The 22,706-nt window shown below is 40.1% G+C and overlaps 1 protein-coding gene across 1 annotated transcript in view; it reads right to left on the reverse strand.

Annotated features, from left to right (window-relative positions):
• LOC124795455 (sodium/potassium/calcium exchanger 3-like) overlaps positions 1-22,706 on the reverse strand; it is a 243,520-nt gene that overhangs the window by 122,337 nt on the left and 98,477 nt on the right. The window contains exon 4 of the mRNA XM_047259481.1: positions 7,825-8,021. Coding sequence (XP_047115437.1) covers positions 7,825-8,021 — 197 coding nt within the window. The remainder of the gene's footprint in view (positions 1-7,824; positions 8,022-22,706) is intronic.

Below are 22,706 nucleotides of genomic sequence, written 5' to 3' on the forward strand. Positions count from 1 at the left end.
ATTGTTATACCTTTGCACAAAAAGGGGGATAGATCTGATGTCAACAATTACCGTCCAATCTCCCTTCTAACAGCTTTATCCAAAATTTTTGAGAAAGTAATATATTCAAGAGTAGCTTCACATATCTGTAAAAATGAAGTACTAACAAAATGTCAGTTTGGTTTCCAGAAAGGTTTTTCAACAGAAAATGCCATATATGCTTTCACCAGTCAAATTTTGAATGATCTGAATAACCGAACACCACCCATTGGGATTTTTTTGTGATCTCTCAAAGGCTTTTGATTGTGTAAATCATGAAATTCTGCTAGACAAGCTCAAGTATTGTGGCATGAGTGGGACAGTGCACAAATGGTTTAATTCGTACCTAACTGGAAGAGTGCAGAAAGTTGAAATAAGTAGTTCTCGTAACATGCAAAGATCAGCACATTCCTCAAACTGGGGAACTATCAAGAATGGGGTTCCACAAGGGTCAGTCTTGGGTCCTTTGTTGTTCTTATTAAATATTAATGACTTGCCATTCTATATTCATGAAGAGGCAAAGTTAGTTCTCTTTGCTGATGATACAAGTATAGTAATCACACCTGAGAAACAAGAATTAACTGATGAAGTTGTCAATACTGTCTTCCAGAAAATTACTAAGTGGTTCGTTGTAAACGGACTCTCACTGAATTTTGATAAGACACAGTACATACAGTTCCGTACAGTGAATGGTATGACGCCATTAATAAGTATAGACCTTAATCAGAAGCATATAGCTAAGGTAGAATATTCCAAATTTTTAGGTATGTCCATTGATGAGAGATTAAATTGGAAGAAACACATTGATGATCTGCTGAAACGTTTGAGTTCAGCTACTTATGCAATAAGGGTCATTGCAAATTTTGGTGATAAACATCTTAGTAAATTAGCTTACTACGCCTATTTTCACTCATTGCTTTCATATGGCATCATATTTTGGGGTAATTCATCACTGAGGAATAAAGTATTTATTGCACAAAAGCGTGTAATCAGAATAATAGCTGGAGTCCACCCAGGATCATCCTGCAGACATTTATTTAAGGATCTAGGGATATTCACAGTAGCTTCTCAGTATATATACTCTCTTATGAAATTTGTTATTAACAACCAAACCCAATTCAAAAGTAATAGCAGTGTGCATAACTACAATACTAGGAGAAAGGACGATCTTCACTATTCAAGATTAAATCTAACTTTGGCACAGAAAGGGGTGAATTATACTGGCACTAAAGTCTTTGGTCACTTACCAAATAGTATCAAAAGTCTGACAGATAACCAACAAGTATTTAAGAAGAAATTAAAAGAATTTCTGAATGACAACTCCTTCTACTCCATGGAGGAATTTTTAGATATAAATTAAGAAAAAGAAAGAAAAAAAAAAAACAAAACAAAACAAAAATATTAAAAAAAAACAAAAAAATAAAGTTGTTATATTAACTTAAGTATGTTGTTAAATTAACCTAATTATGTCATGTATTGGAAAATTCGACTCGTTCCACATCATTACGAAATATCGTATTCATGATCCATGGAACTAGTATTAATCTAATCTAATCTCACATGCAGGTGGATACTGGTTCTGCTGCCACTATAATTAACTCTCAGACATATCTTCAGCTGGGTTCTCCACTCCTGTCCCCTGTCACTCGGCAATTACGGACGTACAATAAACAGAAGATTTCTCTCTTGGGACAGTTTAATGCTGAGGTATCTTACACATCCGTCGTTCGCAATGTTCCCATATTTGTGGTCGACCAGAGCAATGCAGAAAATCTTTTTGGTTTAGATGCCTTTCGCGTTTTTGGGTTCTCCATAGATGACTCTGTCAATATTGTCTCTGAGGCTATTCCTTATGCTCAACTGGATTCCTTGTCGACAACATTTTTGTCCCTTTTTTCTCCTGGGTTAGGCTGTCCAAACGACTTTGAAGCTCATATCACGCTCAAACCCAATGCTCGGCCTAAGTTTTTTCGGGCTCGGCCTATTCATGTGGCCCTTCATGATTGGGTAAAATGGGAGTTGGATCGTCTCACTACTTCAGGGGTCTTGCTTCCGGTGAGTGGTCCTCTCCTGTCGTTGTCGTTGCTAAGCCAAATGGTGATATTCGTCTCTGTGGCGATTTCAAAGCCACTGTAAATGCTCAGTGCCTCATCGACACTTACCCTATGCCCCGTCCTGAAGAACTGTTCACTAAACTTGCTGGAGGCCAGTATTTTTCTAAAATTGACCTGTCAGAAGCTTATCATCAACTTCCTCTCGATGCTCCTTCCCAGCAGTTTCTGGTCCTTAACACGCCGTTCGGCCTCTATCAATACCAACACTTGCCGTTCGGGGTTGCTAGCGCCCCTGCTCTCTTTCAGCGATTCTTGGAACAATTATTGCTCCCTGTGCCTGGGTGTATCAATTACATGGACGACATTGTTGTCACTGGCTCCACCACTGAAGCACATCTTCAAAATCTCCGCACACTTTTTAATGTCTTACAGACTGCCGGTCTTAAGTGTAATCTTCAGAAATTACAATTTTTTCAGGCATCTCTCACATACTTGGGGTTTCAACTCTCTCAGGATGGTATTCGTCCGCTTCAACAAACTGTCGCTGCGATTGATGCCCTTCCTCGCCCTACATCTGTTAGGGAACTGCAGGCCTTCTTGGGGAAAATAGCATACTATCACAAGTTTTTACCATCTGCGGCGTCGGTGGCTCAGCCGTTGCATCGCCTGTTGCATAAAAACGTGCCTTTTCACTAGTCCGCGTCATGTGACGCGGCTTTCCGGAAGTTGAAGACTACGCTGAAACAGGCCCCGTGCCTGGCTACTTATCAACCTGGCCAACATCTTGTTCTTGCCACAGACGCCTCTCAATACGGGGTCGGTGCAGTCCTTGCGCACCGTTTTTCTGATGGTTCGGAACAACTCATTGCTTATGCCTCCAAAACGCTCACGGATGCCCGACAAAAGTATTCTCAAATTGAAAAAGAAGATTTGGCCATTATTTATGCTCTTCATAAGTTTGGTGTTTTTCTCTATGGCTCAAAATTTCATCTTGTTACGGATCACAAACCACTTGTTTCCTTGTTTCATCCATCAACGTCACTTCCCGACAAGGCTGCACACCGCCTCCAGCGTTGGGCTCTTTACTTGTCTCGTTTCAATTATGAGATTCATTTCCGGCCGACGGCTCAACATGCAAATGCTGATGCACTGTCTCGCCTTCCCATCTGTCATTTGATAGGGACGAACTTTTGTGTTTCCACCTGGATGTTGCCGAGCAGCGGGTTGTGGACGGGTTCCCCATCACTGGGGACAGGCTGGCGGCTGCTACAGGTTCTGACCCTACCCTCTCCCAGATTTTACGCTGTATTCAGAAGGGTTGACCAGATCGCCCGTCCGCTAAGACTTCTGATCCGTTGCGGAACTACTACGCTTTGCGCTACCGCATCACAGCTAGGGAAGGTGTTATCCTCGTTTCCACTGACGATGCTTCGCCGCGTGTTGTGGTCCCTGCGTCTTTGCGTGCTTCGGTCTTGCGCCTCCTCCACCAGGGGCACTGGGGTGTGTCTCGCAAAAAATCTCTGGCGCGCCGTCATGTGTACTGACCTGGCATCGACTCTGAAATAGCACACACGGTCGCTGCCTGCAGCCCTTGTGCGTCACAGGCCGCCGCCCCGAAGTCATCTTTGCCACCGTGGCCTTCACCTGAGAAGCCCTGGGAGCGCATTCGTGCTGACTTTGCGGGACCCTTTTTAGGTACTTATTGGCTTCTCGTAATTGACGCCTACTCTAACTTTCCTTTCATTGTCCGTTGCACGTTGCCTACCACTGTGGCAACCACCAGTGCTCTCGCCTGAATTTTTTATTTGGAAGGTCTCCCCTCTAATCCTGTTACTGATAATAGTCCGCAATTTGCCTCTTCCAAATTTGCGGATTTTTGTGCTCGTCATGGAGTTATGCATGTCAGGGCCCCGCCGTTCCATCCACAATCCAACGGTGAGGCTGAACGACTGGTCCGTACATTTAAGGCTCTGACTTCTTCTGCTGCTGATGATGTGCTTCTCCAGTTTCTGGCGTCTTACCATTTCACCCCCATGGGCGACCACAGCGCGGCTGAGCTCTTACATGGCCGACAGCCCCGCACGCTACTTCATCTTCTGCAGCCTTCCACCTCACGGCCGCGGGTGCCTTCACTTGGCCGGTTCACCGCTGACGACCTCGTCTGGGTACGGGGATATGGCAGGCGGCCAAAATGGAGCCCGGGCCGCATCTTAAGACACTGTGGCAGATGCCTGTATGAAATCCAGACTGACACGGGTGTTGCAGTGCGTCATTCAGGCCAGCTTGGGCCTTGTGTGCCGGCAACGGCTGTTCCGAATGCCGCTACACCACCTTTGGCTCTACCTGACGCTCGGGATCTTGGCATCTCTCAATACTCACAACGCAGCCCTTTCACCATCATCGTGATGCCAGCACAAGAACGGACACCACCAGAGAAGACGTTCCCATGCAGGAACCGGATGACCATCCTCGGTCAGAGCAAATCTACTCGCCTCCTCCTCCAACGGACGCCGACACATCGCCCATGTCTCCTGTCATATCAACTGGACTTGCCGCAATGGGCAGATTGGTGCATGGGGCCCCAGCAGATTCGACCCCTACGTCTCCTGTCATCTCGACCTGTTATCGTTGATGACACTTCCGTCCATAGGGGAAGCCGCTTCCTCGAGACTTAACAGCGAGTCAAACAATGGCTACGGACGTTAGCCATCTCCAGGACTCCTCCATCAAGACCAGTGCAACACTTTCAAAGGGGGGAAAAGTGTTGTGACTCGCCGATCATTCAAAGCGCCGCCGTGCAATTACGCGCATCCTCTACGTGCGGCGCTGTCTGCCAGCCATGCAGCAGCTGCGCCACCTAAGCGGCCAGCCGAGCAGCGTCCGCTAGACTGGGACGCAGTGCTCATTCGAATGCTAATGCGTACACATGTCTTGCTTGTCAACTTACACTGTGACTTATATGTGTTGTGTCGTTCTGAAATATATGTGTTAAACTTGACGTTATAACACACACACCTGCATTTTGAGTGTCTTCCTCATCCACCATACTCACCAGACTTTGCCCCAAGTGTTTTCCATATGTTTGGACCACTCGAAGACGCAATGGGAGGAGAGAAGTTCCATTTGATGAAGAGGTACACCATGCAATGCATGAGTGGTTGCGCAGACTACCAAAAGAATTTTTTTCTAAAGGAATTTATGCACTTTGTAAGCGCTGGAATGTGGGGGAGATTATGTTGAAAAGTGATACAGCTTTGTACCACTTCTGCACAATAAATAATATTTTAAAAAATATTTAAGGTTTCCATTTGACTCACCCTCATAGAAGAATAGGATAAAATAAAAGAAAGTCATAGCAACAGAAAGAATTTCATCAATTATTCAGTTCAACAGGAACATGCAAAACTCAAAATTTCAGCCTCAAGAATGTACCCCTAGACATAAGAACTGCAGCCAATAACAAGAGAACATGAAGATAAGTAAAATGTTTTTCTATTGTACATTTTACACCTCTCAAAATTTTCAAAACTTTTAGAGACAGAGAAATTTAATGGTGGTGTGTGGGAGGGTAGGATTACAATGTCCAGCAGGCACAATTTTTTGGCAGGCAGACATATTAGCCGTACTGACGAACTGACCTGGGGGTGCACAGCTGTCATATTCCCTCCTCCTGTGGGCTGTGTAGTTGGTGCTCACCTGAGGGCATCTGTCGGTGGCTGAAGAGACAACTACATCACTGCCTGTTGGCTAGTGTTTCTTGTCAGAGTGCCCCAACTACAGCGCCCTGGCCACTAGTTCACTGTGTTTGCTGATCGTCTTCCTAATTAGAACCAATGTTGGTATTCAAGCCTTGCCGAGGCTATAGACACAGTCCCAGTTGATAAGATCGTCCCTGGTGCATATTTTGATACCTTCTCTAATGATGCTATCCATGTATTTCTTGTGTGTCCATAAGGAGGCCAGTTTTTCAGTGCAGCTTACAATGGCGGCATGTTTGATTGCCAAAATATTGTGACCTGTGGACTGTTCAGTCACCCCATAACTGCTTCATTTCATCATGTTACCCTTCCTCAGAAAGGAGAAAAGTTTCAACTACTTTTAACTGATGATGATTTTATATATTTCAGAAGTTTGTTGTAACTCTGTGTGCTTCTGACAGAATGTAGGAGCAAAGTGACTTAATATGTGAATGATTCTAGTTGCTTATTATCCAGTTATACTTACTGATGTAGGCACTGTCTATTATTTAGTCCACAGAGACAGTTCATAGGAAAAGAGAACAAACCATTGGGAGAAGAAGAAGTTTTCCTGGAAACTTCCCATTAACTGTTTGTTGGTAGATGACACGCAACATCTCTCTAAGCCGTAGACCCTTCACTCGGAGATGGGAAACATCAGTTGTTGAAGAATGAAAACAGCATAGTGGAACAATTACACCAAAGGTGCCACTAGAGAACAGCAGGTTCAAAGATATCTGCCCTTCACAGAAGGAATTTACCCAAGGTCAAGAAGCACATGGCTGGCAATTATGGTAATTCTGACCACAAAGTGTTTTGTTAAGGGGCTTTGTCTGGTATATGAACAAAATCACTCCAGAGAGATTTGGTAAAAGCCACAGGTAAAGAGACATGTTATCCAACATCTAACTGACAAATGATGAACACTACAGTCAAAAATATTTTTATTTGTTAATGATTAAAGGAAAATCTCATATAAAGATGTGAAACAAATACTAACAAAGAGATAGGGGGACTGGTCAGTACTTACCTCAGCTCAGTACAGCCAATAGATATACAAAACAGAACAGAAAATTTATGTATCCTAGCTTTTGAAACTTTGTCCCTTTGTCAGGAGGAGAGAGGGGAAAAAAGGGGAAGAAGGTAAAGTGTATTCAGTTACTCACAACCCAGGTTATGAAGAAACAGAGCAAAGGTAAATAGGGAGGGTAGCAAAGATGGAGGCATGGGTGTCAGAGGGAAGCCAAGTTAAGTAATTTAAGATAAGGAACTGTTTGGAAGTCTTTGTTATTGTTTGTGCATGTAAACTGGTACAGATGAATGTAGTGCATCTTCAAGGTGGGGCGATTATGGCAGTTTTACTATGTGTTGTGATACTCGCTGGTTTAGCAGTTATTCTGTACTGCAGTATCCTGGCTTGAAGATGTGGAGAACACTATCAAGTAAAGAGCATTAACAATGAAAATGATGTCTCATGAAAACAAGGCACAATCTGGTTGTCTGTCATATACATGCTAGCAGTCTGTTGTGATATCTCAACCTGTCAATTCGACATTTAATACTGATATTATTGTGATGTTACCTATAAAGAGATGTTAATGTGAACAGTCATTGCATTTTAGAGTACAAATACAGTCAGGTCAATTTGAGATGTGTGATATTTGTTTTTGAAATCAGGTATTTTACTGTACTCTTCACTTCTGGCAAGCATGGCAGAATTTGGAAAATGACGTCTGAGCAAATTATTATCATGAAGTTATAGGAAATGAGCAAATTAGTTATCCACAACCAATGGGAATGCACTAGTGACCAGATTGGTGCCCATCTCAATGAATGAATCGGACCAGTGAAGCATAATCTAACGCCATATAAATCAGCTATCTCAGAGAGCATTTTATTAAAGCAGAATATATTTGTCTTTAGGTGCAACATTACAAGCTGCAGAGAAAATGTAATTTTTAGTGCAACTGTATCACTGTTAAAGAAGAAAAGAAACTGTATATACAGACACACACCTTTCCTGCTGAAAAAAGGCCACATGCTGCTGGAACAGCTAAGACATTGAATACCGCTGAGCCTATGATTGTTCCTAGTGCTGTGTCAGCTTCTGTGTCGCTGGTGAAGGTTGCCACAGAGCTCACAAACAGTTCAGGGCTCGACGTGGCTGCAGCCATGGCAGTCGCACCAGCTACATCGTCAGACACACCCAGCCCTGTAATGCAAAAATAATTTTTTTCAACAAGCTATTCTTTGAAAAAATTTGTATTTTCTCTTATAATGGTAGTTCTGATAAAACATTTGATAGATAAATAATCATTTGATTGTTCCATTTTTTTCCTTACAGAAGTAATGCTCATTATTAACTATAGAGCTTTCAGTTTACTAGTAATTTGTCTCTAATTTATGGAGATAATCCTCTTTTCGTGCGTTTAATCAAGATTCATCTCTGAAGCTGGAGTTTTGAGGAAGTGTGTTACTGTGTTGGATACTTTATCAGAATATAGTCATTCTTCTCCATGTATGACGTTTTGAAATTTCATATGCCTCTTATGCTGAATTATTACTACACAAAGGGCTTTGACTCAGTCCTGACTGGTGGTGGCAGCATAGTGGCTAAGATGGTGGATTTACTTGAGGGAGGAACTGGGTTTGAATACCCATCCGTGTACCCAGATTTAGGTTTAGAGTGGTTTCCTTAAATTGCTTAAGACAGTCTATGAGTCCTATTGTAAAGCACATGGCTGATTTCCCTCCATTCCAAGTTTTGTTACTCTGATAAACTTACTGTTGATGGGACATTACACCAACTATTTTTCTGAAATCTTCCTTCCTTTCTAAAACAATCCACACAGATACCAGGATGGTTTCTTGAGTAAGGTCATAGCCAATTTTCTTCCCTACCCTTTTCCAGGAGAGCTAACACTCTGCGTCTAACAGTCTTGGTGTCTATGGACTATTAAATTCTAGGCATTCTTCCTTCTTGCTCCTTCCCCAAAGCAACCATTTATTATTTCTTGAAGGTATTTCACTCTGTTCACACCTCCTGATCTACATAATTAAAGAGCTGTTCAAGGGAGCAACAGCAACTGTTTCAAAGTCAATATTGGTGACCGAGATAGCACTGCGTTGACCACAATTATATTAACTCGCACCTCTTCCCTATTACAATTTGTCTAGACTGCAAAACATCATCACAATGGACAATTGAGGAAACTGCAGCAGAGTGGTGAAAAATAGTCGATGATGTGAACACTCCTTGCAATTTATTAATGTGAGCTGCTGATGTAGTGAGTGACCAACTTTGATGGAAGTGGTTATGGATGAGCAGTTAATATGACAGTAGCACAGACAGAATCAGAACAACTGAGAGCTGCAGTTGGAAGCAATAACATTGCAAGTTGCGAAGATCACTGAACTGTTGTCAGAACTGCCAACTCAGGTAATAGGTTCAAGAGATGGTGCAAGTCTGCTAGCTTTAGTCTATACTTCTCCAGTGCGGATCATTGCTCTTGAAAGTGTGGACAGTAGCATGTAGACAACTCGAGGAGCTCACAAAGATTATGAGACGATGGGGAAAAGTGCAAGTTATGCAAGTTGTGGTCAGATGGTTAAAAAGACCAAGGGTGTCCTCCAGACAGGAAGCAGCCCTTGAATGGAATGTCTGAAGCAGTACAGAACACCCTGGGTGGAGGGTGTCAGATAACTACTCTCAAGATCTTGGTGAAGAACAAGGTGCAGTGATCACTGGGAGGGGTGAGGGAGGGGGGGCTGGCAGAAACAGTTTCAACCATAACCTTAATTACAAAATGAAGATGAGATCAAGCACTTTACTCAAATTGCTCATTGTTTAATATGAAGATGGTGTCACTCTTTGAGGGATGTGACAGATGAAGGATTCCGCTGAAAGTAAAAGCTAGTCACTCAAGTAAAATGGGCAATTACAGATGGACTTGACTAATTCCACACTCCACGCATGGTTGCACCACATATGGTGTGGGCTGCACCGGACAGTTTCTGGCAAGAATTTACTTGTAACACTAGCTTCAAGCAAAACTGAAGGCCTACAAAATAAGACAGTAAGACACTTTTACATTATATTTTCAAAAATTTTCATTCATATACTTTTTGTAGGGCATTTGCAAATGAAACCTGGGATGAAACATATATGGAAATCATTGTAAATTTTAAGTTCTCTAAATTTTGCTCATTATTTAAACTAATTTTTTGAGGTGATGTTTCAAAAGATGGCTACTTCTACTGCAGCAGCTAAGGAAAATAGATGGTTAACTGTAGGTATTAGAAATTTCTCATGGACACTTAAATTTCTCAGTTCTTTGCAAAAGCTCTGTACTAACTACAGTTCCTCAAATACTCTCACAGTATGAAAAAATACACTACTGGCCATTAAAATTCCTACACCAAGAAGAAATGCAGATGATAAACAGGTATTCATTGGACAAATATATTATACTAGAACTGACATGTGATTACATTTTCACGCAATTTGGATGCATAGATCCTGAGAAATCAGTACCCAGAACAACCACCTCTGGGTGTAATAATGGCCTTGATACGCCTGAGCATTGAGTAAAACACAGCTTGTATGGCGTGTACAGGTACAGCTGCCCATGTAGCTTCAACATGATACCACAGTTCATCAGGAGTAGTGACTGGCGTATTGTGATGAGCCAGTTGTTCGGCCACCATTGACCAGACATTTTCAATTGGTGAGGGATCTGGAGAATGTGCTGGCCAGGGCAGCAGTCGAACATTTTCTGAATCCAGAAAGGCCCATACAGGACCTGCAACATGCGGTTGTGCGTTATCCTATTGAAATGTAGGGTTTTGCAGGGATCGAATGAAGGGTAGAGCCACAGGTCGTAATACATCTGAAATGTAACGTCCACTGTTCAAAGTGCTGTCAACGTGAATAAGAGGTGACCGAGACGTGTAGCCAATGGCAACCCATACAATCACGCCGGGTGATACGCCAGTATGGCGATGATGAATAGACCCTTCCAACGTGCGTTCACCGCAATGTCGCCAAACATGGATGTGACCATCATGATGCTGTAAACAGAACCTGAATTCATATGAAAAAATGATGTTTTGCCATTCGTGCACCCAGGTTCGTCGTTGAGTACACCATCGCAGGTGCTCCTATCTGTGATGCAGCGTCAATGGTAACCGCAGCCATGGTCTCCAAGCTGATAGTCCGTACTGCTGCAAATGTTGTCGAACTATTTGTGCAGATGGTTGTTCTCTTGCAAACATCCCCATCTGTTGGCTCAGGGATCGAGACATGACTGCACGATCCATTACAGCCATGCGGATAAGATGCCTGTCATCTCAACTGCTAGTGATACGAGGCTGTTGGGATCCAGCACAGCATTCCATATTACCCTCCTGAACCCATCAATTCCATATTCTGCTAACAGTCATTGGATCTCGACCAATGTGAGCAGCAATGTCGTGATACAATAAACCGCAATCACGATAGGCCACAATCCGACCTTTATCAATGTATGGTATGCATTTGTCCTCCTTACACGAGGCATCACAACAACATTTCACCAGGCAATGCCGGTCAACTGCTGTTTGTGAATGAGAAATCGGTTGGAAACTTTCGTCATGTCAGTAAGTTGTAGGTGTCGCAACCGGCGCCAACCTTGTGTGAATGCTCTGAAAAGCTAATCATTTGCATATCATGGCTTCTTCTTCCTGTCGGTTAAATTTCGTGTCTGTAGCACGTCATCTTCGTGGTGTAGCAATTTTAATGGCCAGTAGTGTTTTCAGGAAGATACTGCCCACAGAAAAAAAAATCAGTCAATGAAAGATAATAAAAATGTAGAAAAGGAAAGCAAAGTGGTGTGGCATTTTATAAAAGAAGAAACTGGAAAAGGTAGCAGATATAATAACATAATACATACGAAAGATGGGAACAGGATAATAAAAAGTCCTCAGGAATTAGCAAATTTTGTAAATTATTATTTCTCTGATATTGTGGGGAACCTGCAGCAATATCTTCCTAAAACACATGTAGAGCCCATATGACTTATGCAGCAAGCACAATGAAGCTATTTCCCACAACAGATCTTGAAGTTAGGAAGAAAGTATAGCAATCAAAAAATAAGAAGTCTGCAGGTATAGACGAATTTCCTGTCTCTGTTCTGAAGTCATGCATAGGTAGCACACAAGCCCCACTAAAAATCTTGATAAATGAATCCTTTAGCTCAGGTATTTTTCCAGAATACTTAAAGCATGCACAAGTAATGCCCTTACTAAAGAACGGTAAAGCAGCAATCATTGAAAACTACTTGCCAGTTTCACTGCTCCCTTCATTCCCAAAAATAATTGGAGCAATCATGAGAAGGAGACCGATACATTACTTGAATAAAAATAACCTCTTTAACAAAGCACAATATGGTTTCAGAAGTGGAAAAGTAGAATACCAGCATTGCAGAGTTAACAAAAGTGGTATTCGAAGCTCTGGATAGGGATGATTGTGTTGCATGCATTTTCTTATACTTGTCAAAGGCTTTAGACACCACTGACCATAAAATACTACTGAGCAAGCTAGAAGTGTTAAGTATAAGAAGAATAGTGAATGAGTGGTTTCAGTCTTACTTGGAGAACAGGGTGCAAAAGATGGAGATTAGTCACATGTAAATTTTTTAGTAAAATAAATGAGAACACCCTGTTCTTAATGTATATCAATGACATTCCAGACAGTGTAAGACATAGAGGAAAAGTTCTCTTTACTGATGGCAGCACCATCGTATCACAGATAAAACATCAAAGCTCCTATAAAGGAAAAAAAATGAATCCCTCAAGAATGTTAGCAACTTAAAAATGTGTACACTCTGAGAAAAAAAAAAGGAAGGAAAAAAAAGCCGCATCATGAATGAATAGTGCAAACTGGTCACAAATTCACATTCATAGAGTTATCAACAGAAAATGCAAAACTTTTGTGGTTGATGGATGATTTTATGCCTTCGATCCCCAGAAAAGAGTTCATAGCCGAGAACTGAAAGTATGTAGGCATAGTGTGTCACCACCAGATGTTGGCTGTTACAAACTGATCCTAACACTGTCAGAGCACAGCATGCTGATGACATTCTTTTGGCCAGTATCTCTGTATGTTCACTCCATGTTAGCTGATAGATGATTTTCATGTGCAAAAACTTTGTGTTTGCTACACAATCTATAAATTTATCAACTATGCTCAAGGTGACAAGCTGCTACTGAAAAGATGGAGTTGTCAAGTTCTGTAGATGCTGCTATGGAATACCTCAGACCAGACATTTCAAGCAACTTCCGTAATATGAATTTGATCCTCACTACCCCAACAGAAATAATGTCCATCATAAAATCTTTAAAATCAAAAACATCTACTGGGTATGATAAAATATCAACAAAGTTAATTAAAGAATGTGATTCTGAGTTAAGTAAAATATTAAGCTACCTGTGTAACCAGTCGTTTATCGGTGGAATATTTCCTGAATGGTTAAAATATGCTGTAGTTAAGCCGCTATTTAAGAAGTGAGTTAAGGAAATAGAATCAAACTTCCGTCCAATTGGACTTTTGCCAGCATTCTCAAAAATTTTAGAAAAAGTAATGTACAATCGGCTTTATAACCATCTTATCTCAAATAACATATTGTCAAAGTCACAGTTCAGATTTCTAAAGGGTTCTGACATTGAGAAGGCTACCTACACTTACAGTGAAAATGTGCTTAATTCATTAGACAAAAAATTGCGGGCAACTGGTATATTTTGTGATCTGTCAAAGGCATTTGACTGGTAAATCACAATATCCTTTTAAGTAAATTAGAATATCATAGCGTAACAGGAAATGCTGAAAAATGGCTCAAATCTTATATCTCTGGCAGGAAACAAAGGGTGTTATTAGGAAAAACACATGCATCAAGCTATCAGGCATCATCCAACTGGGAACTAATTATATGTGGGGTCCCACAAGGTTCCATTTTAGGGCCCTTACTTTTTCTTGTGAGGGAACTAGGGATACTAACTACTGCTTCCCAATATATTTATTCTTTAATTAAATTTGTCATTAAAAATATATCACTTTTTCGAACCAACAGCTCAATTCGTGGAATCAATACTAGAAATAAGAATAATCTTCACAAGGATTTAAAGTCACTTGGTCTTGTACAAAAAGGTGAGCATTATTCAGGAACACACATTTTCAATAACTTGCCAGCTGCCATAAAAAGATTAACAACCAACGACATTCAGTATAAGAGAAGCCTAAAGGATGTATTGGTGGCCAACTCCTTCTACTCCATTAATGAATTTCTCAGTAGAACCAACTGGTTTGTGTGTGTATATATATATATATAAGTACAGCACAATTTCAGTGCAGTAATGAGTTCATTTTAAATAAGTGTGTGTGTGTGTGTGTGTGTGTGTGTGTGTGTGTGTGTGTGTGTGTGTGTAAGTACAAACTAACTTCTGCACCATTTCAGTGCAGTAATGTGTTCATTGTAAATAAGTATTATAGTAGTTGTATTACACGTTTATTACCTTATAAATAAATAAATAAACTTTTTTATTTTAAAGTCAGTGCGTTAGTATTTGTAAAATGATTCTGTCATATAGTGTTCATTAAAAAATGACGATCATTCCACTTGGGACCTGTGAAATGGTACATTAGCCTATTTTTTTGAGTTGTAAATATTTGTCATGTATTGTTGTTTTTCTGACATGCTCTACATCCTGGAGGACCTCCTCACTATGGATCAATTTGAATGAAAGTACATCTAATCTTTATGCAGAACTGCTTACTATGCATTCTCCCTATGCTCAATGTTAATTTATTATGCTCCTAATAAAAAAAAATGCACCATGAAGGAATTATCCACATGGGACCTAGATTGACAAATTGAGTGAGTCAATAATGTGTTGATCCACCTCTGGCCTTTATGCAAGCAGTGATTTGGCTTGGTAGTGATTGAAAGAGTTGTTGGAAGTCCCGCTATGGGATATCGTACAAAATTTTGTCCAATTGGTGCTTTATATCATCAAAAACCAGAGCTGGTTGGAAGGCTCTGTCCATAATGTTCCAAATATTTTCAGCTGGGGATCCGGTGACCTTGCTGACCAATGTAAGGTTTGGCAAGCATGAAGACAAATAGTAGAAACTCTCACTGTGTGTGTGCAGAAATTATCTTGCTTAAATGTAAGCCCAGGTTGGCTTGCCACGAACGGCAATAAAACGGGGTGTAGAATATTGTCGACATACTGCTGTGCATGAAAGGTGCCTCGGATGACAACCAAAGGGATCCTGATATGAAAAGAAATTGCACACCAGACCATCACTCCTGATCTTTGGGCCACATCGTGAACGACAGTCTGGTTGGCAACCCACTACTGTCCAGGGTGTCTCCAGACACATCTTCCTTGGTCATCGGTGCTCAGATTGAAGTGGGTACCATCACTGAAGACAATTCTATTTCCATCAGTGAGATTCCAGGCCAAATGTACCTGACACCACTGAAAGGGGCTTACTGGTGTACAGAAGTCAATGACCGATTCCAATTTTCTTAGTTTTATATGTAGGTACTGGTGTTTTGCTATTGTCAGCTGTGGTCAAGGGAAAAGTCTGATTCCAGTTTCTGTGGTTTTTGCTGTAGGCGTTGGTTTTGGTATTGTCAGCTGCGGTTGACCTATATAGGTCAAGGGAAGTGTCCGATTCCCGTAGATTTTTGTAATTTTCTTTTCGTCATTTTGTGTGTTTTGGGATCGTGGTGTGTTTTTTTTCTGTTATATTTAGCTTGTCCCCACCATAAAACGCCCAATTTCCCGCGGTTGTCCCATTAGTTTGATTATATTTTAGGAGGGAGAAGTTGTATGTAGTGACATCATAGGCGCCAAGTTGGAGACGCTTAGAATAGTCATTTCTGCCATACTTATGACGTCATGGATCAAATCACATGGGTGGAATCGGACACTTCCGTAATCCCCTCCTGATTTGGGTCTTCCATGGTTTTCATGGGTCGCTAAGACAAATGCTGGGACAGTTCCTCAATCATGGTCATGGCCGGCCCATTGTCCTAACCCCCTAGGTTACATATCCTACCCTGTAATGCATGTTATCAATGCTGTATGTTATGTTTTGGGCCATTGATGGCATTGTACCACCTCGACAAATCCTATCATTGTGAGATGACCTCTCACCCTATATCATTGTGAGATGACCTCTCGGATGAATAAATAAATAAGCAGCATTCAATGTTACGACGGCAGATTCAAACCCCTATGACTGGATATTTTCAGTATTCTTTTTAAGATGCCGTTTATGGGATAATTATAGACACAATTTCAGTAAGTAGTTGAGAAACAGCAGAACAAAAGATAACAATCATAATACATACGGATTTTTCCATTAAAACATAAGAGGCTTGCAAAATAAGAGAGACAGAGATATTATACCACAACAAAAACTGAAAAATCTGGAAGTGTTTCTACATATGTACTATAAAAAGAAAAACATTAACTAGAAGTCAGAGAATATGAACTGAGACGAGTAGTTTTATTGTGCAAAATGGCGAGCAGAGCATATCGTCACGCAGAATAGTGAATTTGGCAGTGAAAAAGCAAGTGTGTACAAAGTGTATAGATGAAATTATGAAGCTGAAAGAAATTATTTCAAGTCTGTAACTCATTATTGGTAAATTCAAAACGGGAGTCTCAAAACTTCAGAAAGAAATAATTGAGTCGTTATCGATGCAAAACTTGGCAAATCTTCCGCCAGTTAATTCAAACAACTCAGAAAAGTGGACAGAAGTGCCATATGAAAACAGCAGACACTAAGAAAAACCGCAGAAGACTGTGTAATATGTGAAAATTTAGTGCATGACAATCGTCATCAGATACTTTCTAATATGGACTGTGCAAAAAATACGAAGCAAGGCAAGATCGAAGACGGCGCCAACAAGACGAGACAATTAGATATTTCGCTGCTGAAAAATAACCACCATAACATGATTGTGAACAATAATCATTTACCGGCTTTTAGAAATTGTCCCCAGGTATCCTCATCTCTCGTTGACAAAAATAACGATGTAGAAAATATGATTCAAAACAGCGCAGGTACCTGTAGTGTTTACAGAGTAATCAACAGAGATCTTCCCGCAATAAGTAGAGTAAAAATTGATCTTTAGACTGACAGTCAAGGGCGAGAAATAGCCACCCTCTTAACTGTGAAGTATGTGTAGACAGGAGCTCAACAGCATGGTAAAACTAAATGCAAATTTGTAGGCAGCAAATGCATTAAGTCACGAAAAAATCTCAGGACTAAAAAAGTAGCGATTTTTCTGTCTTTCTTCCGGGGACAAGCGACTTAGCAAGGAACGACGAGAAAGATTTTGTGCTTTCCCTTAAACAGAGAGGGCACGCAGAAATACGAATGTGATCGTTTTTTTCTGTACCCCATCCATCGCCACGACCTACATACCGTAATTGGTCCTGTGTGAATACGGAAGCAGGAAAAAACGAATAAGACTGTGCACATTGTGTGCAGGTACTTTAAAAATGCAAATGAAACATACGTTGATTCAGCACACTAGGGAGACGATTTCATACAGCACAAGGTTTACACATCAACAGACCGGGAAAGGCCTTTATTAGTCGTAAGTCTCACATATAGTTAATATGAAAAAACAAAAAAAACGTGCAGAGAGGTATCAAGTAAATATCTATGAAATACAAAAGTGATGCAGCTCTAGAATTTAGCTAGCGACGTGATGAAACAGTACTGATAATGCTTTCTACCAAGTCCACGAGCGATGATGATAATGCTCTTTAGCAGAAGTAAACATTCCAGCGGATCCATCTTAGACAATTGCAGTGTGTGAAATTTGGATATGCCACGTGCAAACGAGTGCTCATGTGAGAAAGAAAACAATGATGGAATACTTACACTGCTGCAAATGAGTGTCTGTTGTACAAGAAATAAGTTTTTAGAATCTGAACATTTTTGTAGCATTAACGATGTGATGTGTGTATCAGAACACTGGCTAACAGAAAATCAAATTGACAGTTTCGTTCCACAAGGATGTGTTGTGACTGACATAACGTGTAGGAAATATAAAAAAGTTTGGTGCTGGAATATACTTGAAGCATGGTCTAAAATTTACAAAATTATGGCATACTGTTCAGAAGTAAATAAGTAAATGCTGTGTTTACTTGTATAAGTCTAATTGTTCAAAATATAATAATTGTTAGCCTGTATAGGTCCCCAAATGGAGGTATAAATGTATTTTTTGAACAGTTTCAATTAGTAATTAAGAGACTTTTTAAATTTAAAACGAAGGTTGATTGTTATCTGTGAGGATTTTAATACTGAAATGGGAGATTTAAATCAGAAAGACTCTGGACGTTTTTTTTAACTTTGAAGATTTCTAAATGTACATTGCACAAACAAATGTCCTACTTGTAATTATGCATGTCTAGACAATATTAAGGCTAATTCATACTGTCCATCGTGTCATGTCAAGAATGAATGAATGAAATTTTATTATCGTTTAGCTATTACAGCAATTGAAAAGTCAAGTTACATATATACAAGTTATACAGCATATATACATGGGTTGAAGATCAATATGTCACTATCGGTTTTCCATAAAATACAATATTTAAAATGAAATAATATGAAAAAATTTGCATCATAAATTACTCAGTTAAAGAAATTAAACTGCACTCTCCGAACTGGTACCACTATGATATTTTACAGTCATAAAGTTCCTTTAGTGAGTAGCAAGGATTTGCAGCTAACCAACTGAATAATTTGTCTTTAAATAAATCAAATGGAGCTTCTACCCATTCTAGGAAACTGCTGCGAAAGCAAAGAGAGCTTCACTCCAAGTTTAAACACAGCCAAAACCTCTCAGACAAACAGAAGCTAAACGATGTCAAAGTTAGCGTAAGGAGGGCTATGCGTGAAGCGTTCAGTGAATTCGAAAGTAAAATTCTATGTACCGACTTGACAGAAAATCCTAGGAAGTTCAGGTCTTACGTTAAATCAGTAAGTGGCTCGAAACAGCATATCCAGACACTCCGGGATGATGATGGCATTGAAACAGAGGATGACACGCGTAAAGCTTTAGGCTTCTCTTAAACTGAATTTCATTGGTTGTTAAGCTTTTTGTGGCAGCTGGCAAGTTATTGAAAATGTGTGTTCCTGAATAATGCACACCTTTTTGTACAAGACCAAGTGACTTTAAATCCTTGTGAAGATTATTCTTATTTCTAGTATTGATTCCATGAATTGAGCTGTTGGTTCGAAAAAGTGATATATTTTTAATGACAAATTTAATTAAAGAATAAATATATTGGGAAGCAGTAGTTAGTTTCCATAGTTCCCTAAACAGGCTTCTGCAGGATGTTCTTGAGTTCACACCATATATAACTCTTACTGCACGTTTTTGTGCCCGGAAAACTTTAGCTTGGCTTGATGAATTACCCCAAAAAATAATCCCATATGATGATATGGAATGAAATGAAGCGTAGTATGCCAGCTTTTTCATTTTTATATCCCCTATGTCTGACACAATTCGCATTGCAAATAGAGATTTGTTAAGACGCTTCAGCAGTTCTGTGCTGTGCTCCTCCCAGTTGAATTTATTATCAAGCTGTAATCCCAAGAATTTAACACTATCCACTTCTTCTATCTTCTTGTCATCATAAGTTAGACATATACTCATGGGACACCCCTTACAAGTTCTGAACTGCATGTAGTGTGTTTTTTCAAAGTTTAGTGGCAAAGAATTGGCTAGGAACCAGTGATTAATGTCCACAAATATTTTATTAGCTGATCTTTCTATGACTACACTTGATTTGCTATTTATTGCAATGTTTGTATCTCCAGCAAACAAAACGAACTTGTCATCTGGTAATGTTACTGATGAAAGGTCATTGATATACACAAGAAAAAGTAAGGGCTCTAAAATGGAACCTTGTGGGATCCCACATGTAATTAGTTCTCAGTTGGATGATGCCTGATAGCTTGATACATGTCTCTTTCCTAATAACACCCTTTGATTCCTGTCAGAGATATAAGATTTGAACCATTTTGCAGCATTTCCTGTTACACTATAATACTCTAATTTACTTAAAAGGATATTGTGATTTACCAGTCAAATGCCTTTGACAGATCACAAAATATACCAGTTGCCTGCAATTTTTTGTCTAATGAATTAAGCACATTTTCACTGTAAGTGTAGACAGCCTTCTCAATATCAGAACCTTTTAGAAATCCAAACTGTGACTTTGACAATATGTTTTTTGAGATAAGATGGTTATAAAGCCGATTGTACATTACTTTTTCGAAAATTTTTGAGAATGCTGGCAACAGTGAAATTGGACAGAGATTTGATGCTATTTCTTTATCTCCCTTCTTAAACAGTGGCTTAACTTCAGCATATTTCAGCCATTCAGGAAATATTCCACTGATAAATGACTGATTACACAGATAGCTTAATATTTTACTTAACTCAGAATCACATTCTTTAATTAACTTTGTTGATATTTCATCATACCCACTAGATGTTTTTGATTTTAAAGATTTTATGATGGACATTATTTCTGTTGGGGTAGTGAGGGGCAAATTCATATTACGGAAGTTGCTTGAAATGTCTGGTCTGAGGTATTCCATAGCAGCATCTACCGAACCTGACAACCCTATCTTTTCGGTAACAATTATAAAATGTTTATTAAAAAGTTCTGCGATACTATACACATCTGTCACCAATGTATCATTTACTCTTAATGCTTTTTGTTCCTCTTCATGTCTGGTTCTACCGGTCTCCTCCTTCACTATACCCCATATTGTCTTTATTTTGTTATCTGATATGACTATCTTTTCCTTGTAATATATTTGCTTTGACATCCGTATTACAGTCTTTAATATTTTGCAGTATTTCTTGTAATGTGCTATAGCATCAATATCGGAACTGTTTTGGATTGACAGATACAGTTTTCTTTTTGTTTTACAAGATACCCCTATTCCTCGAGTAATCCATGGCTTTTTTGTAGACTTTGCTCTAACCTTGGTAAGTTTTGGGGGAAAACAGTGTTCAAATAAGGTAAGCACTTTATTAGCAAAAGTGTTATATTTTTCATTCATGCCATGAGCACTGCAAACATCAGTCCAGTGAATGTCTCTGAGGAGTTGTGGGGCGGCGGGTGGAATAGTTGTTAAATGTTCTTATTATTTATTTAATGCTGTTGTTTGCCGTTCTCAACACTGGCTCTCTAACTACAATATTGGCAACCAGAAAGTGATTAGCAAAACGTGAAGCCTGTAATTAGAATTCCTAGTGCCCACTTCATCTGAGAAATACATTTATAGCTACAGCTTATAGCTCTGAGGAATTAGGAGATTGTCTGGGATTCATAATCAAAAATCATTCTCTCTAAAATGTTCACTATATTCTGAAAGTCACAGACCAAAAAGAATCCACACAATCCAACTACCAGAGCAGTTCAGAGTCTACCGCGATGATGTCGTTCGAGTACAATTTATTTTCGTTTCGTTTATGGCTTGTAGTCTATGCATAACACCAGAAGCGTACCAGGTATAATATACTTTTCAGCTCTCTTTGGCTTGGGAAAGTCACTGGGGCTTGCCATGCTTTTAACCTCCATTTAGTTGGAAGGCGATGTGGCTGAACAGGGTGGACCTGCTGTCTGTTCGACTACACTATCAATTGTATAAAATATGGCTACATTGGAAATAGTTACAGATCCTAATATGTGTTTTATAGGGGGAATACTACCATCATGTGCCCAATTAGGTTCATCTTCTATATTTTCTGCTTCAATGTCTCTGGATTCGATAACATCGTTCTGAGCATTAAAAAACTAAGAAAGGTCACGTGTTATTGATATAACAATTGTGTTTCCTTTTCAGCTTTTGCTTCACACTTTGCACTTCCAGATGTGTATTGCTGGCCCATGTCTCTAGGCCTGCTGCTATTGTTGGCTACTTCGATCTGCATAGAAGGGGAAATAAAGTACAAAATTAAAATTGTATTCTGATACTTAATCGGATGGCGTTACAAAAAATAGCTCTGAGCGCTATGGGACTTAACTTCTGAGGTCATCAGTCCCCTAGAACTTAGAAGTACTTAAACCTAACTAACCTAAGGACATCACACACATCCTTGCCCGAGGCAGGATTCGAACCTGCGACCGTAGCGGTCGCGCGGTTCCAGACTGTAGCGCCCAGAACCGCTCGGCCACCCCGGTCGGCGGATGGCATTACACATCGGTATTACAATTTACATTCGTTTTGTACTAAAGCCAGCTCCAGATGGCTGCACCGGGTATAAGAGCGAATAAGTCCTCACAAGGGGACTGAAAGTGTGAAATCGACTTTCCAAAACCACCTAGTCAGAGGATGTAAGATTGGATCCAATGTTTCACAGTCTTCAGCGGTTCACGCTGGTAGGCCCACGTTTGGTAAAGATTCACGAAAAATAGTCTCTTGTAGTACACTAGGCCCTCGAAGACATCGTTAATTACACCTGAGAAAGATCTATACAGGGTGGTCCCGAATTCATGGTACAAACTTTAATGGTAGGTACAGGACATTGTAACAAGGATTTATTGTATAGGAATGTATAGTCGCAGGTGACGCGGTGAGGCGTAAACAGGGGAAAGAGAAATGGAGTGATCGGTTGGTGTCACTGCCGGTAGAGGGCAGTAGATGAACATGATGTATCGCAGTAGGGACAAGCGCCATTCACAATTGTGCTGCCGTAGACGATGGGTGACTTTACGTATGCAGAAAAAGCAGACATGCATTACATGTACGGCCGTGCAAATGGTAACGCCAGAGCTGCGTTACGAATGTATCGCGCGGAGTATCCTA

This window comes from Schistocerca piceifrons, chromosome 4, assembly GCF_021461385.2.
Source record: "Schistocerca piceifrons isolate TAMUIC-IGC-003096 chromosome 4, iqSchPice1.1, whole genome shotgun sequence".
Lineage (NCBI taxonomy): Eukaryota > Metazoa > Arthropoda > Insecta > Orthoptera > Acrididae > Schistocerca > Schistocerca piceifrons.